We start from the raw sequence: 22,181 nt of genomic DNA, 5'->3' as shown, positions 1-22,181 counted from the left end.
CAGCCCCCAGGCGGCAAGCACAGAATAAAGTCACCGATTACCGTGCAAGGCTGCGTAGCCGTATGAGTGTTACCCACAGATATGTATAATAACTAGATACCAGACTTTTTCTTATCAATGACGCTGGCAGCCATTTACAACTGGGGCAAAATAGTATTATCAGTATATATGTATATATAAGTAAATATGTTTATGAATAAATGTAAACATTACCAAGGTTGCAAATGGCGTCGGGCACACAGATATGTATAATAACTAGATACCCGACTTCTTCTTATCAATGACGCTGGCAGCCATTTACAACTAGGGCAAAATAGTATTATCAGTACATATGTTTATATAAGTAAACATGTATATGAATAAATGTAAACATTGCCAAAGTTGCAAATGGCGTCGGGCATCATAATTTAATAATGTCGTTGTATATGGAGTTGTATATAATCTACTATCTTAGTCCGTGTCTAGGACCGTGGAGTCGGGTATCTAGTTATTATACATATCTGTGGTGTTGCCAACGTGATGAACGGCCAGATGACAACACGGTGATAACGACGACCGTGGACCCTGGACAGGGAATATTCGTGTTGAGTATAATGCCACTTGGCAGTAGTTGGCGTATGGTCCGCCAGAGGCCACCGACAGCGTAAGGATTAGACGACAGACGTCGTCCTTTTCGATTTTAAATGGCAATAAACTAATTTGTTTTGATGTTTTCTTCGTTTTCCCGTTAAAATAAACGTCGTCCGACTTTTTGGATTTCACGCCGACCGTCAACGGTGATGCCGGATCGTCGTTGCTGACTACCGCGGCACAAATACACCGGGGCCGGCCGGTTGTTTTTCCACCGTCAAATTCACGTACAAAGATCAATACATGTTAAAACACAAAAAAGTTCTCGTGAAAAAAATTTGCCCCGGTTGTGGCTTACAGGTAACGTTAAAAAAATTAATTAACGCCCGCAGTTGATTGCCATTCGACTATTGCTATTAAATTTTTTTTTATTCGTTTGTCGTTGTCATAAATCGTTGTTGATTTCAGTACCCAGTTGCTGTGAAGACTTGTACCAAATGCAAGCATTCGTTTTACCTGTCCAAAAAAGACATCACCCCCAAAGTCGCCCCAGCCAAGGTGGCAGCGGCGGCGGTCGTGTCGGTCCAGGAATCCAAAGATGTTACAACCGCTCCAACTACACGTTCAGACGGCCGCCGTAGGACTGAACGTGTACGCCGTGAAAAACCTAACTATTATGACGCCTCTGCATTCATACGTAAAACTCGGGTAAGTTGATTCATCACAAAAATTGTATGCTTTGAGTTATGTTCATATATTACCTAGTGACTTTTGATGTTCTAATCAGTTTGGAATTTGACAAAATAATATGCTAAATTTTTAATTGACTCATTTATTTTTAAATATTATATTTTTATTAGGTACATATTGTAGGTACCATACATAGTAATATTGTTTAAAGTTAAGTAAAATATAAGTTTATATACTTACCAATAGCTTTTAATATTTTATTATCTGCAATTTTTTTATCATGCATACAGAAAAATGGATTGTTGTCAAATATTAAAAATTAGGTACTGATTTCTACCATTTACTTAAAATATGGTATGCATTAAAATGTAAAAATTAAAAATGCGTTTAAATTTGTTTCCCTATATGATTTATAATATAGAACAATTTTATTTATAAAAATAAACTTTTAGTGTTTAAATGTTCACATTTTACATGTTTGGAACTCCCAATATTAAAAAAAAACATTTCATTTTTAAATGTTGTCTGCAGAAACTTATCTTATAATGTTTTTATAACAACATTCAGGTTTCTTAGAATTTCTGTCTTACTATGTCTTATTAAAAAAAAAAAAATTATCCAATTAGTTAATACTAAACATATTATAATATAAATAGTTATTATAATATTACACATATTTAATTTATACATTTTTACAGAAACGTACTGAAAAACCAAATGCAAAACAAAAAGATAATTATCAAGGTCGTCGAGGCGTACAGATATCACAGCCTAAAAAAGGTGTGGCATCCCTAAAACAAAATTATAAAACAAAAGTCGTACAAGATCCAGAAGACAAAATATATCATACTATCATGAAGAATGAAAAAGCAAAAGTATGTGCTATAATTTTATCTGAATTAAATGATAAGTTAATGTTAACTTCTTGGAGGCCGTGAGGAAACTGATTTCAAGACTTATTACTTTTTAATAAACTTACTATAATATTTTTAAAAACATTTAATTATGAATAATTAAAATTAAAATTTCCCAATAAGTGAAATTTCAAGAGAGCTATGTTTAAATAAAATAATCAAAATATCAAAATTAGATTCTAACTTATATATATATAATTTACTATTACATGCAGTTTGAAATTCTGAATGATTGATTTATAAAAGTAAGTAAATATTTCTTCCTAAGATAATTTTATTGAAACAGGAACGTTTTGTTCCTAGTTAATTTTTATTATTTAATGTATATTTTTAAATAAAAATGTGCCATGCATTTCCAATTATTCAATAAGCAATTATTTATTTTGAGAATTCCTGTTAAATATAAAGTTAAATATTTCTGTATAAGTGATTTTGAATGGGTATTTTATCCAATTTACTATTTAATATCTTCATTCAGTTATTTAGTAAAATTTACGAATAAGGTTTTTAACTTTAATTCTCATACAATATATTATATTGATTGTAAATATTAAATTTTGAAAAAAGTATGTGTTCGAATTAGTGTTTAATGTTTGTTTTATATTACTTGTGTTTTAATCAATGTAACATTGTAATACACTTTCTTAATATTTGTCAATGTATTTTAATTTTTTTAAGACTTTAATTATGGCATCATTTTTTTTTTTTTCATTATTATTATATTCATTATATTTTTAATTTATATTATAATGTGTCATGATTTTTTTGTAAATCAATATTGTGTTTATTGAAGATAAATTTACAAAAGAAAGAACTGAGTATAATTATATGTTTCAATTTTATTAATTTTACAGTGTTATTATTATCATTCGAATAATAACCTCAGTTTTTATGTTTTACTGCAAACTAATCCCCCCTTCCCCCTCAGCTTATAAGTATTAGATTATGAATAGTAAATTATACATAAAAAAACTGATAAAGTAAAAAAAAATAATAGTTATATTAATGTTAATTAAACACTGGTTTTCTTTGTATTTGTTAGAATTATCTGTGTAACTGGGAACAAATTAAAATTAAAATTTCATTGTAGGTATTGAACACAATTTTATTCTTATACAGATATAAAAGTGAAAAAAAATCAGTACTCGGTTAATTTAGTTGTATAAAATATGTACAACACATTTCACCGTTAATTATGTATACGCTTTTAAAATAATACATTGTATAAGCCAGGAAAGACCAACTGATAGCCATAGGCCATATTATTTTATCGTGCTGTTTCATATACTATTGATAATTTTTTTTTATTATGTAACAACAATTGTAATGAATTACATGATCTTAATTTGTTGTCATCAAGTAGTAGATTTATAATTAATTAATTTAATATAATTTAAAAATAATAATATATTCTTATATTTATGTTGGTCTTTGTTGAACATAATATTAAGTTTGAAATTAACATTGGCCATTCCTGGTTCATAAATGAATGATAAAAATATAATATATTATATATTTATATACAGGTATTTACACAAAATTCTTAATTAGATATACAATTTCAGTAATAGATACAATAATAAAAAATTAAATATTTCTACAGTATTGGAAAATGGAAACAATAATGTTTTAATATTCAGAGGCCGCAAATTCGCAATAATATTGGAAATCAAAACCTGCAGAACATGTCTGCGCACTTCCATATATAGTAGGATTTAAGCCTGAAAATTGTAGTTCACCACACACAGTTATAGAACAAAAATGTTTACAGAAACTAAGTGCTCAAAACATATTGGACTACTTATTGGAGTACTTGCATCAAGCACTCTTGTCTTGGTTTCTAGAACAATGCAGGTACCTAATATAAATAGTAAATACTAATGGTCACAAATTGTATATATCATTACTATAATCGAAAGCCTCAAATACGTTAATTAGGTAGATACATACGTAAAACCAGAACTTTTTTTTTATTGTTTCGACCAATTTTAATGGATACGACATGACAGTTCTCAATGACTAAATGTATATATCTATTTATAGTAACTAACTATTCAAACAGGAATAATGATTTGTAACTTTTTACAATTATTATTCTGGTATAACACTTAGGTACTATTAACCGACTTGATACTGTAGATTCTGATTTTTACGCATATTATGTTTTATTTATTATTAGTACCTATCTACTAGGATTTTAAAAGTGCGTAGAGATGTTTTGAGAGTAAATTTCATGATAACGTCCATAAAATATGTGGTTACTTACAATATACCAATTATTAATTAGTTAACCTACTAACACGGAAATTAGAATCATTAATATATTTCCAAGCAGTGGCGTGGCGAACTTAGTCTCCATGACACCCACCACCCTTTAAGCTGAGGCACGTGCCTCAAATAAAGTCCTTCATCACGCCATTGTTTCCATATACCAATTCAGTCCTATTACTCCTATTGTAACATTTGTCAGTTCTTATTGACCATAGTGTGAAACATTGGAATATAAATTGGCAACTACCTACTACACTCAAGTCCTCTTAAAAGTATTACTTAACTATTTTGCGATGATAGCGATCTCTGAATATTATACTAGATATATTATAATGTAAGAAACTTTCACAATATAGGTACACATACCTAATATACCTAATAAGTAACATTACACATGTATGAAACCTACACATGGCATAGGTACTTGCATCAATAGTCGTTTGTCTAAAGTTAAAAATTCGTGGAAAAAAATACTCCTATGATGTTAGACGCGCGACGTGTTTCTTTCGAGTTAAGCTGCAGTTTTCAAATTACTAAAAATAAAAATTAAGACAACAAACCACAGAATTAGAAGAAAATAAATACGCGGGTGGGTGTAATATCTGAAGCGTCTTATTTTGTTGAGGCCCTCGCGATTGTATTAAAATTTCTCGTCTCAATATAATAGGTACCTATATATATACAAATGTTAATTTTACTCTTAAACGAGTTTTGAAAATTTAAAAGAATCTCAAACATTAATAGCCGCTAAAGTTTTTCAAGTTTTAAAAATATCGAAAGCGTTTTTGACACTTTTCAGGACAACAATAAACGAATAACGACGAATGGGTATTATGGTTTATTTTGATTTTGTGAAAGCTTAAACCCGAATCCCAAAGTATTTAAATTCCCGTCTGGTACTCCGGTTATTACCTATACAATATAGTAGGATGATTGTTTTGCCACCGGTGGCAGCGGTGGCCGCTGTAGTCAAGCGGTTCTCACGTACCGGCTGCACCCGGTCTTGGAGGCGTAGTGACGCTTGACAAGGAACACGGCCGTCCAAGCGGCGGCGGTGGCCACTAGAACGGATCCGAGCGCGTAAAGCACGCACGGTGAGATCGGTGGCCAGTGTCCACCGCGGCTGGACAACGACTGGCGCAGGAACAGGTCGACGGCCAGTTGGGCGGCGCCTTTACCGAGTAACGTGGTGGAACAGGAGGCGGCGAGCTGCTCGCGGCCAAGCGCTCGGACCGCAACCAGCGGTTCGAGCCCGACTGCGGCGCCAGACGCCATCCCGAAGGTCATGACCAGGAACGCCGACCATTGCGCGTGCACTGCCGACCGCAGTGGCCACTGGAACGGGTCGGCATCCGATTCGGCGGTGGCGGCGCCGGTCAGTAGGACGGTGCCGCTGACGGCCACCACCGCGGCGTACAGGTAAATTGACGCCGAACCGCCGGGAGACAGCAGGTCTGAAGCGGTGGGTGCGAGGAACCGACCGGCCGCCTCGGCCGCGGCCAGCTGTAGCGCGGCGGCACGCGCAGGCGCGGCTGTGGCGTACGCCAAGTGGCTGATCGCGTGGACGACTGACACGGCCAGAAATTCAGCGGCCGGCGTGGGGCCGAATTGCGGGTGTCGCCACCTCAGCCATCGCCACCAACGGGTGTTTTTCAGGCGTTTGTCGTCGTCGTCGTCGTCGTCGTCGTCATTGTCTTCATCGTCCGTTGAATACACTGCCGCCGCCGTGGTTTGGGATTTCAACAGCGGCGGCGACGGTGACGAAACCACCGTGGCGTAGTACAGGTCCGTGGCCGCCTTAAACGCCGTCGTCGCGACTGCTCTCGCGTTCATCGATGTCGGCGTCGACGAAGCGATCGGCCTTGTGTAGGTCACCTCGTCCTGTTGAACTGCCCTGTTCGCATCAACAACCGCGGGTTTGTAGGTCAACGAGCACGCCAGTGTATTCAACAACATTCCGGACACGATCAGAATGCCGCCTCTGCAGGAAAAACGATATGACATGCAATGGTGTTGGAAGTTAAAGATCACCGTGTTGGGTTAGGTTAAGAAATTTAAACGAATCATATTATTTTATCATATTCAGTCGAGTATCGAATCTCAAGGGGAGTAAAAATATTTTATTAATAATTTAAATAATCTTTCGATTTGTGTAATTTTTAAATTGTATACGAACTCATATAGGTACATACACAGGCACAGCTTAAAAACACTTCACATGAAAAAATTCGAGCTATCGAGACTTTACTAGTGATTCAGTGAAGAGCCTGTAAGTTCCTGAAATAAGTACCGATCTTATGCTGTTATTTGTTCGATTCTATTTACGAGTTTTGGTTGTTTTTGTCCACTGTCTACCGTCTACTAGCTAATACTTATTCGAATTTGAATGTGATTAAAAACTCTAAAAAAGCACTAAAAAATATTTTTATAAACGATTATAAGACGACATAGGATACCCACTGTATTTTTGTTTTATTCTTTGAATCTAATACACGCCTAATATGACCACTACTAGTTATAGTTTAATATTATAACATTTCTAGTTACATAATATAAACAATTACCAGAAAAAAATTAAAAATAAACATAAAAAGTATTGAAACATATCTATAATGACGGCATGAAATTGAACATTCGAGATAATAACAAATATTACCATTTCAAATAATTCCAAATACCAAATGAGTATAATGACTAATAGGGGTTAATACAGAACATATTTAAAAATGAAACTAAGCAAAATAAAATATGCCGATTTTTTTTTTCAAATAATATGAATAGCATTTAGAATTTATAGTTGACATAAGCTATAATAGACCTACTCATAGACCATTGACCACAAAAAATCCAAACTATTAATAAGTTATAACTTATAATAGTTATATATATATATATTATACACTATAGGTACAGGTTGATTTATCATGCATGCTCATCCCATTTTTTCTTTTAATAATGAATTTATATTTTTCTAAAATTCTATTTTTTGGAATTTTTATAGTAATTTTTGTAGTAAAAACCTGCAACCTACTTAAGAAGTATACTACGGCGATAAAAATTCCGAAAATCAGACTATGAATAACTGAAGAAAAAAAGGGATGATCGCCCTGTCTAATATTATGTACAATTAATTCTAGATCGGTTGGAAGTTTTGGACCTTAAAAATATGAGCTCTTTTTTTTCTTTAGTTTTTTGTCTGTCAAATATTAGGTAGGTAATGAAAATCATATTATTATAGTAGAATATTATATACCTGTAGCCGTATGAAAAGGTCAAGAACTCGAGGTACGGTGGCATGGCGAGAGCACCGATGGAGGTGCCTGCAAGCGAAAACCCGTTGGCTAGTCCTCGGTGCTTGTCGAAATACTCGTTGACGATCAGTATTCCTGCAGAGTAGCACAAGCCCGCGCCAAATCCCACCATCACGCCATAGCTGCAAAAAATCGGGAAAACGGTTATCGATCCAGTACGTATACTATCATAGATTAAAATATAACAAAATCTAAGGATACAAAATGCCGATGCAATACCTAACTTATCGCTCATTATTTGGATTTTATAATAATTTGGATTTGGCTCATTAGTGACAGGAACTAATGACCATATATAGATATATATACTTATTTCCCTCTTCCTCCTGTTACGGCACTAAAATGAGTCAAATTCAAAAATAATGAGTGAAAAATTATTGCACCGGCGCGGAGTTGTCTATATCTATATAATATGACGTATACAATTGCAATATAGGTAGATATATGGATGACAACTTTTACATAACATCTATATAATAAAAGTGTTAATTTTTAACGAATGAGATATATATAGAGTGATTTTTTAAGCATGCTCACTCCATTTTTATGCTTAAATTACGAATATATCCAAATTCTGATTTTTGGAATTTTTAAATACATTTGAAGACCATATTTTTTAATTCTTGAGATTTTTTTCTACCACTTATGGATGATCCTGTGACAATACAAATTTTTTTTCAAATAAAAAACCCTTTTTCATTTTAAATTATCAAGCATATATTACTTATTTTTTTGAGAATTTTTATGTATTTAAATAAAAATTCAAGCGAGTGGTTTTTGAGTTATATAACTTTGTATACTAAAGAATAAAGATAATATGTCTATGGTAATGGTTTAAGTAGATATGGAGGATTAAATGTTTTGCTAAGTTAATAATTATTATTGATTTGCTAATATAAATAATTTGTAAAAATTATCCAAGTATAATAAATACTACATGTCTACATATTATAAGTTATAATATAATATTACATAATAGTCTTTATTTTTATAAAACCATTTTTAATTATTATTATCTTTTTTATAAACATTTTAGTAACTCAGAAATGACTTATTAGAATTTCGATTTAGACACATCAACATATAAAAGCCATATTACATTTAAATGATTGGACTAGTGTTGTAAATTTATTATTCCACCATTCCAATATATTAATTGTTTTACGTAGGTATACCTCCGGTTTTAAAAAAAATATATATTTATTTAGGGGGGAAACGTCCATTACCCAATTACCCATTTGACTAATACTAAGCATTATAAATAATAGTATTAAATAAAGCAAAACAGTTGACATTGTATATTGACTGAGCTAGACTGGACAACATTCTATAATATATATAATTTTACTACGTTTCCCGATAGTCTTGCACTTTGCGGCACTCTTTGCCCGTAACAAATATATGCATCTTCTACGGTTAGTAAAGTAAAATAGATTCCACCATTTACATTTACCTTATATACAGGTGCGATATGGAGTTGGCGAACGAACTGTACATCATACCAGTGGAAGCCAAAAGTCCACCCCAGTACGTTACGGCTCGGTGTGAAATTAATTTGCACAGTAGACATGACAGCGACCCTGAAACCACCGGACGAAATTCGATCATATATTATTATATTAAAATTTGTCTAAGATGATTTTCGCTGAAAACAAAATACTAACAAACTATAATATAGCTATATATGCATAGGTGTGACTAAGAGAGTATTTAGCCCTCCTTTCCATCCTTCAATAGACGTTTTTAGTCTCTCTATACGTTTTTACTTTTGGATTCTGAGCGGAGCGATAAATGTATTGATTTGACAATGATGTGTGCTTTTTTTAAATTTTTTAAATTTTTTATTTTTGTGTCTGTCATCCCCTCTTAGGACAGTAAAAATGCTTGGATTTTCTTCAACAGTATCTTTTCTGATAGGAAATAAAAGTGAATCTAGTTGGTACATTGGGGGGTTAAAAGTAAAAATTTTCCAGTAGTTTTTAAAAGCGACGTGAAAGACAAAAGAAAAATTGAGGAAAAATGGGAATTTTTACGCAAAATCTGTTTTCGAGAAAATCGATTTTGGTTTTTGGTGCAACTCTAAAATAAACGACCGTAGGTACATGCAATTTTGACTGAATGTTTATGTTAGCATTTTCTATACACCATAATATTTTCCAAATATTTTGACTTATTTTGAGCTGTTTACGGACATTTTCAGTTTCCATTTTTTTTTTAGTTTTTTTTTTCTATAAATATCAATACAATTTTATTTGTTGGTTAAAAAAGCTTGAAAAATTAATAGAAGGCTCCTAGTATACTGTTACAATGACATTTGACAAATATTTAAAATCCTTAGTCACAGTTTTTTTTTATTAGCATTTAAAGTTCAAAAATTTACAAAATATGTAAAAATCACCGAAATTAGCAAATTATTTTGAGTTAAATAATAATGAGTTAGAGAATAAGTAAAAATTTTTCTTTTTAAATATAAGATTTGAAAATGTAATACAAAATTCCTCATAATATTATCTACCTTTATCAAAAAAAAAAAATGTTTACAAGAAAATCAAATTCAATTTTTATGAGTGTTTGAAATTCAAATTTTTACAACATTGGATATTCACTCGATTTCTCATGTAGTGATTTTCTTATTTTGTTGTAATTCAAAAACGAATAATTGTAGATACATGACAATTTCACCGAAAGTTTATTTTTTCATTCTTATACTTGATAAAATGTTCAAAATATTTTGACTTGTTTTGAGCTGTTTATGGACATTCTCGGTTTTCAATTTTTTTAGTTTTTTTTTCTATAAATATGAATAAAATTTTGTTTGTTTAGTGAAAAACCGTGAAAATTTAATGCAAGGCTCCTGATACATTGTTACAATAGCAGTTGAAAAATATTAAAAATACATACGCACAATTTTTTTTATAAGCATATGAAGTTCAAATTTTGACAAAATTTATCAAATAAAATATAAAATTTAATAATTATTTTGTAGTTAAAAATGTATAAAATGTTCAGCTTTCATAGCTAAGGATTTACATTTAAAACAAGGGTCCACAGAAATAGGTTATATATAAATTACTTTAGTGACCTTAATATCATCTAATAGGCTGACTGACCGTTTTCGCTCAGAATCGTTTTTCTTATACAATGATATTATATCATTGAATTCAAATTTAACACCATTCATTACAGTGACCCACTTGTAACCTACTGTATAGGAGAGCGACATCCACTTACCCACTTTTTACTTTTTACTTTTTACTCTTACTACCTCCTGCCGGTTAAAATCCAAATCAATCCATAAAATAAAATGTTCTTTTAAAATATTTAACAATTATATTTGTAGGTACCTATTATAAATTATAATATAATATTTATTTATTAATTTACTGATATAATAGCTGTATAGACGTATAGTGTATAACCCGGCTTTGACCCCAACAAATTATTATTTTTATTTTTATTATTTTTAATTATTTTTAATGATAATATTAAGAGTTAATACATTATTAAATTTTTATAAATAATTACTTTGTTTTATAGTTTAAAATTTATGTATATAAGTTACAATGGGACATATTTTGCTGTGGTATTGATTGCAATATTGCTTTAAAATTTGAGACCATATTGGACAGAGCAACTCACATATCGTCCTTAATATCCAATCGATGTCTTGATTTGTTTTTAATTATGATTGTTATATAAAATTCAGACTTTGAGAGATATGTATAGTAGCGAATGGAATCAAAAATTACATTGTCCTGCACTCCTGGATATAGCTCGCAGATAAGCCTTTGTCAACGAACACCAAAATTCGATTTAAGTTTTTATTTGTAAATCGTGGTGTCCTATTTATTTTGATCTTAAATCAATTAATTCATCATTAACGAGGTCTAAATCATTAATTCATGAGATAAAGTCCACGAGAAAACGGTTGCGTAACCATATTTCTGGTTTTGAATATATTATGCAGAATCGAAATAATTGCCAAATTAATTTTCAAGCACTTCAATAGATGCTTACAAAATGTCCGTGTGTAGTAAATAATAATTAGTTAGGTAGTAAGTAAATGGTACGCAATCACATAAGTTTGCCATATAAAAATAATGACTGGTTTGTCTCGTTGTCTTTCAAGTGATGGAATGTGGGCAATAAATTATTATTGGTATCTTAAAAACGTTACCGGAAACTGTACAGAAATATGAACGACCGTTCGCGTATCCCTACAAAAATAATAAATTACATTCAAAATCATCACAATAAAAATGTACATAATAAAAAAACTCACAGCCACCCGTGAGTAACCATCTATGGATCCCAAAGGGTCCATGGACCACTGGTTAAGAACCTACGATATACCATATACAGTTATCTGGACATCTGGTTATAATAAATATAGAATAGAAAGAAAGAGAATTATCTACGATGTACGATTATTGATAATGATATTTTCTATATACATTTGGGTCTACGTACAGAGGCATTGGCGCAAATAGCGTTTGGGATTTGGGGGGGGCTAAAGTCTTACTTTGATAATATTGAATAAGCTTAAAACAAAATGTAGGAAATGTTTGGGGGGCTATGGAAATTTTTGGGAGGGCTTAGCCCCTAAAGCCCTCCCCCTATTTGCGCCTATGTACAGGGGTATAGAGGAGCTTTGCATCCCACGGATTATTTTGGACTTTGGTTTTTTAGGACTCCTATATAGCCTCTGTAACTAACTATTTAATCCTATAGTTACGCCCATGACTAAAATATTATGATGCGTATAATAATATATTGTATGTAATAAATTGTAAAGCGAGTCCAATAATTGTGGTCTACCGCAGAAGAACGCGATTCTAAATTGAAAGAGCACTATAATGTCGTATTCAAATTGTGGGTGGCAAAGGTTCGTTTTTAATGGAATGAGACTGCAGGCTTCAATGCGGTCCGTTTAAATTAGTCTTGGATTTAATGTGTAACGAGGGTGCAGGAGTTGTCGGTATATTGGAAGAGTGATTGGAATTTGTTACCCACGCGTAAAAACGAATTTATTTATAGTAAGTAAGGAGTGTATATGTGTGTACTGTGTAGTAGTATTTTTATAATTTAATACTGCTGTCGATGGGTGCGAGGGTCAAGGGGGAGGTCGCTGCAATTATGTTATATAATTATATTATATTCTTCCATTCGAATAGAGGACTATCGACTAGGGAATGTAACGGAGACACGTTTTTAGCAATACAACATTTTAACGAAATTAAATTTTGTTTACTTGAGTCATATACACTATACACAGAATTCTTTTAACAGTAAGCACTGATTATTTCGAGTAGTATTAAGAGGATGTCAGTGCATTATTTGTTTTATTTATCCGACCCACCAACATAATATTAATTATTATATAGCAAATTGCAGAACCGACCTTGTATTGTTAGATCGAATATTACAAAGTGAATTGACCTATTATCAAACCTTAAGTTCAAAAAATTATCTGTGTTGTTATGTTGACTTTTTAACGACATTTTTTTTACGCAAGTTATGATTATTTAAAAATATTACGATTTTAAAACACAGATAACGTTTTAAACATTAAATTTGATAATAGAGGTCAACTATAACGACACAAGACTGGTTCTACAGAACGAAAATGTGATATGTGTGTATTGCAGTGTCAGAGAGGGAGAAAGAGAGAGATATAGTGAGAAAGATAGAGAAAGAGTGATAAAGAGAGTTAAGTATATAAGATAACAAATAATGCGCTGACATCCTCTTAACAATGGCTAAATAACTATATATATTTAATAGTTATTTAACAACGTTTTTAACGTTTTGTAAATATTTTTATAACATAGTTTTAAGTCATTATAGGTACAGATAATTATATAAAGAATTTTAACGTATATAAACTACATTTTGAAAGAGTGGTTAATCAATAAATAGGTATGCACCTATTTAATGTTTAGATGAGTGGAGTAGTGTACACCAACAATTTTGCGATGTATTCGAATCCCTGTGCTACTTCACTTCGTTCGTATAATCTTCAAACACTAAATCACAACTACTAGGTACCTAGTTACATTCATTCGAAATTTGATTTTTATGTATTGAACATTTAAATAGCTAGTTTTCATTTATAATTTTGTTATTGACTTATCCAAATGGTTTGATGAATTGTGTAAATAATGTAAAAAAAAATGTTTTTCAAAACGTCAATACACATTCACGAGTTAAGCAGTATTTACTGATACAAAAATCACCCTGCATAATCAAAATACGTAAATACCTATATATTGATAACAAACTATACGTTTAAAATACCAAATTTCTTTATGCTATAGCTATAATCAAACTATGTACATGAATTGATAAATATATTTAAAATAATAACGTCGTAGAATCGAATTGATATCCTTAAGCAAATTAATTTATTATATAGATATAATATATTATGTATTTTTTTTAAATACCTACTTGACAAAATAAATGTTTGTAGTGCACTGATTAAAATATATTTAAGACTCAATGTTATATATTATAACATTACGATTATCAATTATTATGTATGTAAAAAAAATGTATTATAACCATTGCTTTATCGGAATATTCTTATCTACGTTTTTAAACATTGAATATGGGTACTTGTGTCTGATTTACGAACAATAACATTGCACGCCGAAGTCTGCAAACAAAAGGTATTTCTTTCAGATGTCGTTTTGGAAAAAAATATATGCGGTAAAAACGTGTGACCAGATTCGAGAAAAAAAAATTAGAAGCGTATATTTTTTTTAAACTGTGGGGTCGAAATCACGTCCGAAGGCACTGGTATCAGTCGTCACTCGTCAAAAAACCAAACACGTGTTGACGTGTACGATTCGTCTACAGTGTACACAGTAGCTTTTTAGGTAGGTACGTTTAGTTATAATACAATAATAAGGCCTCTTCCATATAATATTTTCCGGGTAGAACATTCGATCGGTATGATATACAATATCGACTGCTGCTTTGTCTGGTTTCCGGGTCGATTGTTTCATCGAACACAATTAATAAAAAGTCGTGATGGTTCGTGCAGTCGTGGCCCGCGGGCGGGGAGCGCGGAGAAGCGACTGCGTTAGGATTCTCTGGCACGCGTCATACATTACAAGTGTTTAGTGCACACACACACACACACACACACACACTACACACACACACCGAGCAGCATTGGTGTAAGTACTCGACGGCGCCAAAACGTTAGATATAGTATTATAGGTACATAATGAAAAAAAAATCCTGACGATTGCCATGGAAATGTGCGCCGTGCCACACGTGACTCACTATACAGACAGGTATGGTTTACTGATTTAGTATTATTATTTATTATACATGATATAGATATTAGATACCTACCGCGCGTGCAGTAGGTACTCCGGACTCGAGCTGAACGTCTAAAGTGCAGTGGACTCCGTATTTTCGGTGCGTATATAATATATAGTTACATTATATACATTTAGGAACGATTACCCAAACTATATAGGTAGGTACATATTATAATATCGCAGCGGTCCGAAAGTGCGATGACCATGATAAAGACACAGGATAAATTGACATGTGCGTCCCCTATACCCTGGCTATAGGTTGCCGAGAGTCAAAGAACATTGTTGAAAAGAGATAGTGCAGTGCCACATAATATGACAAATAGACCTAAAGTGCATTTTATGTTATCTTTTTCTAAAAATGCTGTTATCTTATTGTTATTGAACTTCTTCCTCTCTCTCGCTATTAAAATTAAACCTTATGGTCTTAAATTATATACGTTATCTTTTTCCAACTATATTGGCCCCCAGACCTCTCTCGCTAGCTGTTATCTGCTGTCCATTTCTATATAAGTTTATAGGTCTGTGGCGAATGGCGATGACACACGCGCTTCACGCACAATATACGCAATATTTGTTTTATGTGTATTATAGGCAAACAGCGAAACAAATAACATATTGTTATTTACAATAATATTATTACAATATTTTCTATACGCGAATATTATTCGAGTCTATGTGGAAGCTCACAAAAATCGCCATGTTTAATGTGTATGTATATTTATGTATGAATCTATCCGATTCCCTACAGCCGCGCGAAATATCGGTGATACTAAATACCACCGATTGTACCTTTATTTTGTATGTAAATTCCACTGCGGTACCGACCAACTATTGACTTGTTAAATAAACCTAAACTATATTATTGGTTGATCAATTTTTTTTCCGATTTAATGTTAAAATTAATTACACGACGCGTTCAATGTCATAGTCTATATTATTTTTACTGCTTAAAATAAATATTTGATTTATGATTATTATCGTATAGATTACGATAATACTTAGTACTTACTACCTTATTCAGTTATTAATTTGACGTTATGTTGTGATGAAGCGTAAATCAATTAAATTTGTCTTATACTCTAAATATCATAAATCTGATCCTAAAATCGACTATACCTGGAATGTTACGGTTCACCCTATACTCGCGCCCAGCTGGCATATATATAAATTATTATGTCTTATTATATTAATTGGGTTTTGCACTTACCCGCTATGAAAAACGTCAGGTTGAACGTGGCCGGTATCCATTGACAACCGACGACGGACCGGTTCGAGAACTCGAGCTCGTGGACCTCGACGAACCCGTTCAGGACGTCCGGACCGAATGATCTCAGCATGCCGGGCAACAGGAAGTTGGCGAACGCGCACCCGCCCACAACGTACCAGGCCCAGCTGTCGTCAAACGTACGGTGTTGACGTTCCTGTCTCGAATGTTGGTGATGTTGGTCGCGGCACATCAACGTTGATGGTCCTAAAGTGTCACGAGAAACACAATGTTATAAAAAATTTACAAACTACGACTCAACGAGTGATGAAACGACACCGGTCTCGTGGAAACAGTGGCTTGGCCAAAGAGGTATTTTGGATGTTTAAACACTCGGGGCATCGGCCGTATTTATGCAAAACATATATGTAGCTAATGATTCAGATTTCTATAGAATATATAATCACTTTTTAGTATGGTTCTATTTCATGGTATATGTGAAGACTAATGAATATATTGGAGAGTGTGTAGGGCCTTCCACATGTTATATTTAAATATAAATAAATTAAGACACCCCCTAGGAAAAATCCTGACTACGGCTTGAGTGGTCGACAAACATCCGTTTCGGTCTTTCGAGGAAATTAAAACTGATAATATTATATATTATACGATTATAGATAGTTATATAGGTGGTGTATAACAATTATTAATAATATAACATAATATTATTGTGTATAGTATAGGTACGCACTTTTGTCTCGAAGCATGTATGACGACTCGTCGGGCTCGGATTTCGGATCTCCGGCCGCCGGACCTCTGCAGCTCGCCGTCGTTTCGTTGGCCATATTTCCGTAAATCGAATAATCCGGTGTGTGTAGTAGGTCAGTGCAGACCTAGTAGGTCAGGACTGCGACGGATATAATAGTATATTATAATTTCGGCCGCACGGTGAGTCGGAAGTATAATATTATTTCACATGATATTATATTATTATTATTATATCACTCGGAAGACGGCGGTGGCGGTGGCATGATGCGCCCGTGGCGGTTATAATATTATATATTACCTGAACGACCTATCGGACGCGACTGATACGCCTGGTCCGGCGGTGCGTGTGTGCCCATACCGGCCGATGCATCGGTAGCGATAAACAATCGCGAGTCCGGAAGCTGATTGCGACTACGAGTGTAGGTATTAATGGTGTATTATACACGATCGATCTGTGTGAATGTTATAATATTATGTACACGAATTAATGCTGCAATAATGCGAGAGAACGGCGCACTCGGTCTTATGTATTATATTATTATTATTATTATTATTATTAAATGTGTTATTACCACGGCCTGAGTATATAATATCAAATATTATGTAAATATGTCGCTATACTTTGTTATTATTAACTATTATTAATTATCATAATTATATACGTACGCGCAAGTATTACAACTATGATATCGTAAACTCACAAGGTATAGTATATTAGGTATATTATATAATATTATAGGTACCTATCATCGACGTGATTTTTTATTTTTATTTTACTCCGTTTGAGAGAGACACTCGCGAATCCTATGTAAGTATAGGTACCTACTTAACAGGTGTCTATATCCTATAAGCCCGACGTATTATAATAATATGTAATATTACAATCGTAATATTTTAATCGGCACGTGTATGTGTGTGTGTTTTCGATAAAACTATAATAATATTATATTATGTAGCATCATACGTTCGTATCGCGGCGTCCGCCTCCACCGCGAAGAGTGCCGCGTGTGACTGCCGCGATGAGTGCCGCGTGTGACTGCCGCGTTCGTCGTACAAACTATTTGTCAGAAAATAATAATAATATAATAATATTGTAACATGCTTAGCGGAATTCGGTTTGCGAGCGGCGTGCGTAGTCGAAGAACACCCACCTAACCCGCGACGGCGGTGTTCATCATCACTTAACTTTCAGCGTGCACTGATAACGCCACCAAACTACACAGTAAAATAATAATATCATATTATATCACTATATATTATATGTATAATATATCACTTAAACTTAATTTTTTAATAGCCTAAGTAAATGTACAATATATATTTTATTGCTCTTCGCTCGCATCTCATCGCTTATTAATTATATACCTACTTCTCTTGATCTGAGACCGTACATGCCATTCACCACAGCTGTCATCAATCAATCAATTATATTATAATTCATCGCATTAGCATTTAACACACTCTGACACTTTGACACTCACACATAATATTATATACAAACAATTATATCGCGTATACATACCTATACATAATATTATTAAATCTGCAAAACGATGACCAAAGGACTTTTTGGAAAATGTAATCGACTTTATTATTACTCGTGACGCAATAAAAAAAAAAAACAAAACTATATACGTAAAGTACAAATCCGGATTAGTCACATCACTTCACCGTAGTTCGTAGTTCGTTCATCGTTGACAGCTGATATTATGACAAATTCCACCGTGATTTTATATCTTTATGGTGGTTAGAATATCGCGAAGAAATTATATTTTTGATATAGGGTATATAATATAATATTATATTATTATACAAGTATAAGACTAAACCGATTCCGGATGTTTATCACGGTCGCGTTCGTTCGAGTGACGACACACGGCGGTGACGGTGCGGTGGTCCCAGCCAAGGTGGACGTGTATATTGGCCCCATCCGTATTTATAGGTGTGAGAATCATAACACTTGCATGCACGTCTTGTTTAGATCCATAGAAGGGGTGATAAAAATAAACGACATGTCTCAGTGTCTCACCCACTTCAACCGGCGCCGTTTAAATTACCCAAAAATAGATATTATTATTAACGAAAATACGAATAAATTGTAATTATACAAAATGAAGATCATTATAGCTAACCAAAAAAATATAATTTCGTCAGACCCGGCTTACCAGATCGTTTATACGCGTGTGGCTTGAAAAGTGTCCACACGTGTCACAGGTTCACCATCCCGATATAATATTATATTATTATGTAATAACTTGGGTAAATTGTAGGCCGTAAATGGCGGTGAACTTTAACATTGCGTCCCGGTATTTTGGGTATTGCCCGAATATTGTTCTTAAACGACTATAGTAATACAATTAATAATCACAATAAATAATTATGACAATGTATTTGTATACCTATCAAACATTTAGTCTTAAAAATTGAAATGAAATTAATGTAAAAAATCAAACATACGTATTGAATCTAATCAATATTCAATAGCCAAATACGATGTAATATACTCGTAAATAGTCTTTTAAATTATAATCAAAGAATTTTAAAAAGTTAATACATTATGATATAGCAATAATAAACAATAATATATTAGTCATGTATATTGTAGACGTATATTGTAATGTAATAACTAATAAGGGTTGCCATACGAGACTGTATACCAGTTTTGATTATATTATTATCGTCCCGGTGTCCCAATAGTGTTTCGAGATTGTCAATATTGTCCCAGAATTAAATTTCAATAATTTTATAGCTTGTGTTAAACTTTTTATCTTTTACTAAAAATTTCTAGTAGAAAAACTATATTGATACGGATGATATTAAATTTGATGTTTTTGTTGGTTAATTCTTTCCGATTTGTAACATTAGGTTCAATTTTCCTTTTACCTTTTAAACGCATGTCGTTAACGAATGCTGATCATTGTGTGATACTCAAAACTGCAGTTACGAAAATATACGATTCTAAAACTGATAATGGAGTGTTATGATAGTTCCCATACAAATAATATAAAACATGTTTGTTCCGGTTAATGTAAAATATAATATGACAACCCTAGATGTAAAAATATAACTTCTTTATTATACAATAAATATAATTATATACCTATTCAATCAAAAATTAGGTTAGTAGCTTTTGATATATATTATTATAATTCGGTGATTTTAATTTGAATAAATAAAACATTATAATGACTGTGTTTCCTAAACTGTCCGTATAGAAATTAACGACCTTCTATCAATAATATTACAATATCGGTTTGAATTATTTATGAAACATCTGAAAAAGTATAAATTATTCGGCAGGGAACTATATTAAAACCTCATTTTGTATGAATAAGACAACCTGGCGAAAGTTTGATGTAATTTTTAACTCTTTTAAATTATTGCAAATAGACGGAAGACCAAACCTTTTAAAATGTAATTTTTGAATAAATTATCAGCAAAACTTGGAATTTTAGAATATATTGGTTGTAGTTCTGATAGCACTAATTATTAAAGATAATGCCAAATTAGATAAATATTTGTCAATTTCTCAAATTCACAAATAAGGCACATATTCATTAACCCAGTTATTTTTCATTTTATATATACGGATATACCAGCTCTTAACAATGTTTTTGGTCAACTTGTTATAATTTAAAACATATTAAAAATAAGATTAATTTAAGATATTTTAAATTCGACATAAATGTAAACAATTTTAGAACACAGGCACACATTTAAACGTTGTAAATCAATAACTTATATAATTGTATATAAATCCAGAAATCCTTCCATGTGCGGGTAGTTGATTTTATAAAATTGAAAAAAAAAACGGAAATTCATACGAAATAGTAATTAATAATAATTAAAATAACTCCAGAAACTGACTAAATAAATAATAAATATAGTGGTACGTGATCACCTTTTTTATAGACGCCAAATAATGTGACCCCGTTGTCATATAGACGGTCGCGAACGATTTCAACCGGAAATTATACATCATCGAAACAATGTTTGCTCGTGATCCATCATACACAACCCGTCGAAGGTATTGTTTAACTTTATTTGAGCTACCTATATTTATATAGGTTTATGTGAATGTGGGTATACAAAATACAACAAAACAAACCCGAGAGAAGAACAGTCAACACGCAATCATTTTACTATTGTTACAGATACCTGCAGAACTTGAGCTAAATACTATTTTTATTGTAAATTAATTTTGAATATAAGAAAAATGTCGACAAATAGTATCATAATAATATACATTAATGCATCATGAGTGATAATTTTATCATTGACCACTCATTATTTCAAAAAGTATAAATGTTTTTGTCAACATGTTGTTACATGCTTTATAATCGTTAAAAACAATATATAACAAATATATACTTAAATAATTTTTATCCTTATAATTATTTAAGTTTTTCACTTTTTTGAATGACAACATACAATTTTAAATTCATATTCCATAGTATAATATTTTAAATTATTAAAATAATTTAAATTATTTTAAGTATTTTGATATAGAATATAATGATTTATGAGTTATAACTCATAAACTACTCCTAAAGTCGATTTGTACGTATATGTATAGAAATACTCAGAAAAATATTCTGCATTCGCAGATGAAATGAAAACTGTATATACAGTTATGTTGTGAATCAAAAACGTAAGAAACTTAAAAAATTATACTATAATTTTTAACAAAAACGTTGTTTTATATTTTTGTAATAATTGAACCCATGTAAAAAAAATATATTCAAAAACATTAATACTTGTTGAATAATTATGGTGTTCTTCGTTAAATGAATCACTCGGTATTAAATAAGTTCTAATTAAATTATAAGTACACGCGCATAAAATAAAAGTATATTTTGTTTAGAACGTTATAATATGAACGCCATAAAAACATCATTATACATGACCCGTAACATTTACAAAAATCACGCTTACGTTTTTCAAAATTTGTGATTTTGTGCGCATGTTTTCTCTGAAAACCAGAAAAATATTATTAATTATGAGGTTGCTGTTTGGTGAGATCTTAAGAGGACGTGATACCCGCATGTGTTGTCTCCGTCTTACAAGTGCGTAATATAGCAAATTTTACGCTCAGCAGAACACGTGTAGCTCCGTTAGC

At 32.2% G+C, this 22,181-nt stretch overlaps 2 protein-coding genes and 1 long non-coding RNA gene across 5 annotated transcripts; 2 read left to right on the top strand and 1 right to left on the bottom strand.

Moving 5' to 3' along the window:
• Positions 1 to 615: 615 nt before the first annotated feature.
• On the top strand, positions 616 to 3,020 carry LOC100160574 (UPF0547 protein C16orf87 homolog). The gene is made up of 3 exons (XM_001945000.5): positions 616 to 930; positions 1,039 to 1,278; positions 1,959 to 3,020. Exons 1-3 carry the CDS (start codon positions 874 to 876, stop codon positions 2,196 to 2,198), a joined length of 537 nt encoding a protein of 178 aa, XP_001945035.1. The 5' UTR covers positions 616 to 873; the 3' UTR covers positions 2,199 to 3,020.
• Positions 3,021 to 3,155: 135 nt separating this feature from the next.
• LOC100570364 lies at positions 3,156 to 19,396 on the bottom strand. Of its 3 annotated transcripts, none has more exons than XM_029489653.1 (6): positions 18,585 to 19,396; positions 17,046 to 18,277; positions 16,298 to 16,561; positions 9,210 to 9,336; positions 7,699 to 7,878; positions 3,156 to 6,426 (listed from the first exon to the last, which is right to left on the bottom strand). In XM_029489653.1, exons 2-6 carry the CDS (start codon positions 17,137 to 17,139, stop codon positions 5,415 to 5,417), a joined length of 1,677 nt encoding a protein of 558 aa, XP_029345513.1. In that variant the 5' UTR covers positions 17,140 to 18,277; positions 18,585 to 19,396; the 3' UTR covers positions 3,156 to 5,414. The 3 variants fall into 3 exon arrangements, with proteins under 3 accessions (XP_029345513.1, XP_029345514.1, XP_029345512.1); XM_029489654.1 differs by lacking the exon at positions 18,585 to 19,396 and having other exon boundaries at positions 17,046 to 18,119; positions 18,214 to 18,286; XM_029489652.1 differs by lacking the exon at positions 18,585 to 19,396 and having other exon boundaries at positions 17,046 to 18,311.
• LOC115034083 lies at positions 14,278 to 16,778 on the top strand. Its single transcript, XR_003839474.1, has 2 exons — positions 14,278 to 15,187; positions 16,317 to 16,778. It is a non-coding gene; the product is annotated as an uncharacterized LOC115034083 (long non-coding RNA).
• Positions 19,397 to 22,181: the final 2,785 nt, after the last annotated feature.

This window comes from Acyrthosiphon pisum, chromosome A2 (assembly GCF_005508785.2).
Source record: "Acyrthosiphon pisum isolate AL4f chromosome A2, pea_aphid_22Mar2018_4r6ur, whole genome shotgun sequence".
Taxonomy (NCBI): Eukaryota; Metazoa; Arthropoda; class Insecta; order Hemiptera; family Aphididae; genus Acyrthosiphon; species Acyrthosiphon pisum.
Note: the sequence above shows the minus strand (reverse complement) of the source record. Positions and strands in the feature narration are given on the sequence as shown.

Coding starts and splice junctions, on each gene's coding strand:
- LOC100160574 (XM_001945000.5), top strand. CDS start 874: ATGTTAAAACACAAAAAAGTTCTCGTGAAAAAAATTTGCCCCGGTTGT. Junction 931..1,038: donor GCCCCGGTTGTGGCTTACAG/GTAACGTTAAAA, acceptor TGTTGATTTCAG/TACCCAGTTGCTGTGAAGAC. Junction 1,279..1,958: donor CATTCATACGTAAAACTCGG/GTAAGTTGATTC, acceptor ACATTTTTACAG/AAACGTACTGAAAAACCAAA.
- LOC100570364 (XM_029489653.1), bottom strand. CDS start 17,139: ATGGCCAACGAAACGACGGCGAGCTGCAGAGGTCCGGCGGCCGGAGAT. Junction 9,337..16,297: donor CCTGACGTTTTTCATAGCGG/GTAAGTGCAAAA, acceptor CGGTGGTTTCAG/GGTCGCTGTCATGTCTACTG. Junction 6,427..7,698: donor ACCTTTTCATACGGCTACAG/GTATATAATATT, acceptor TTTTTCCTGCAG/AGGCGGCATTCTGATCGTGT.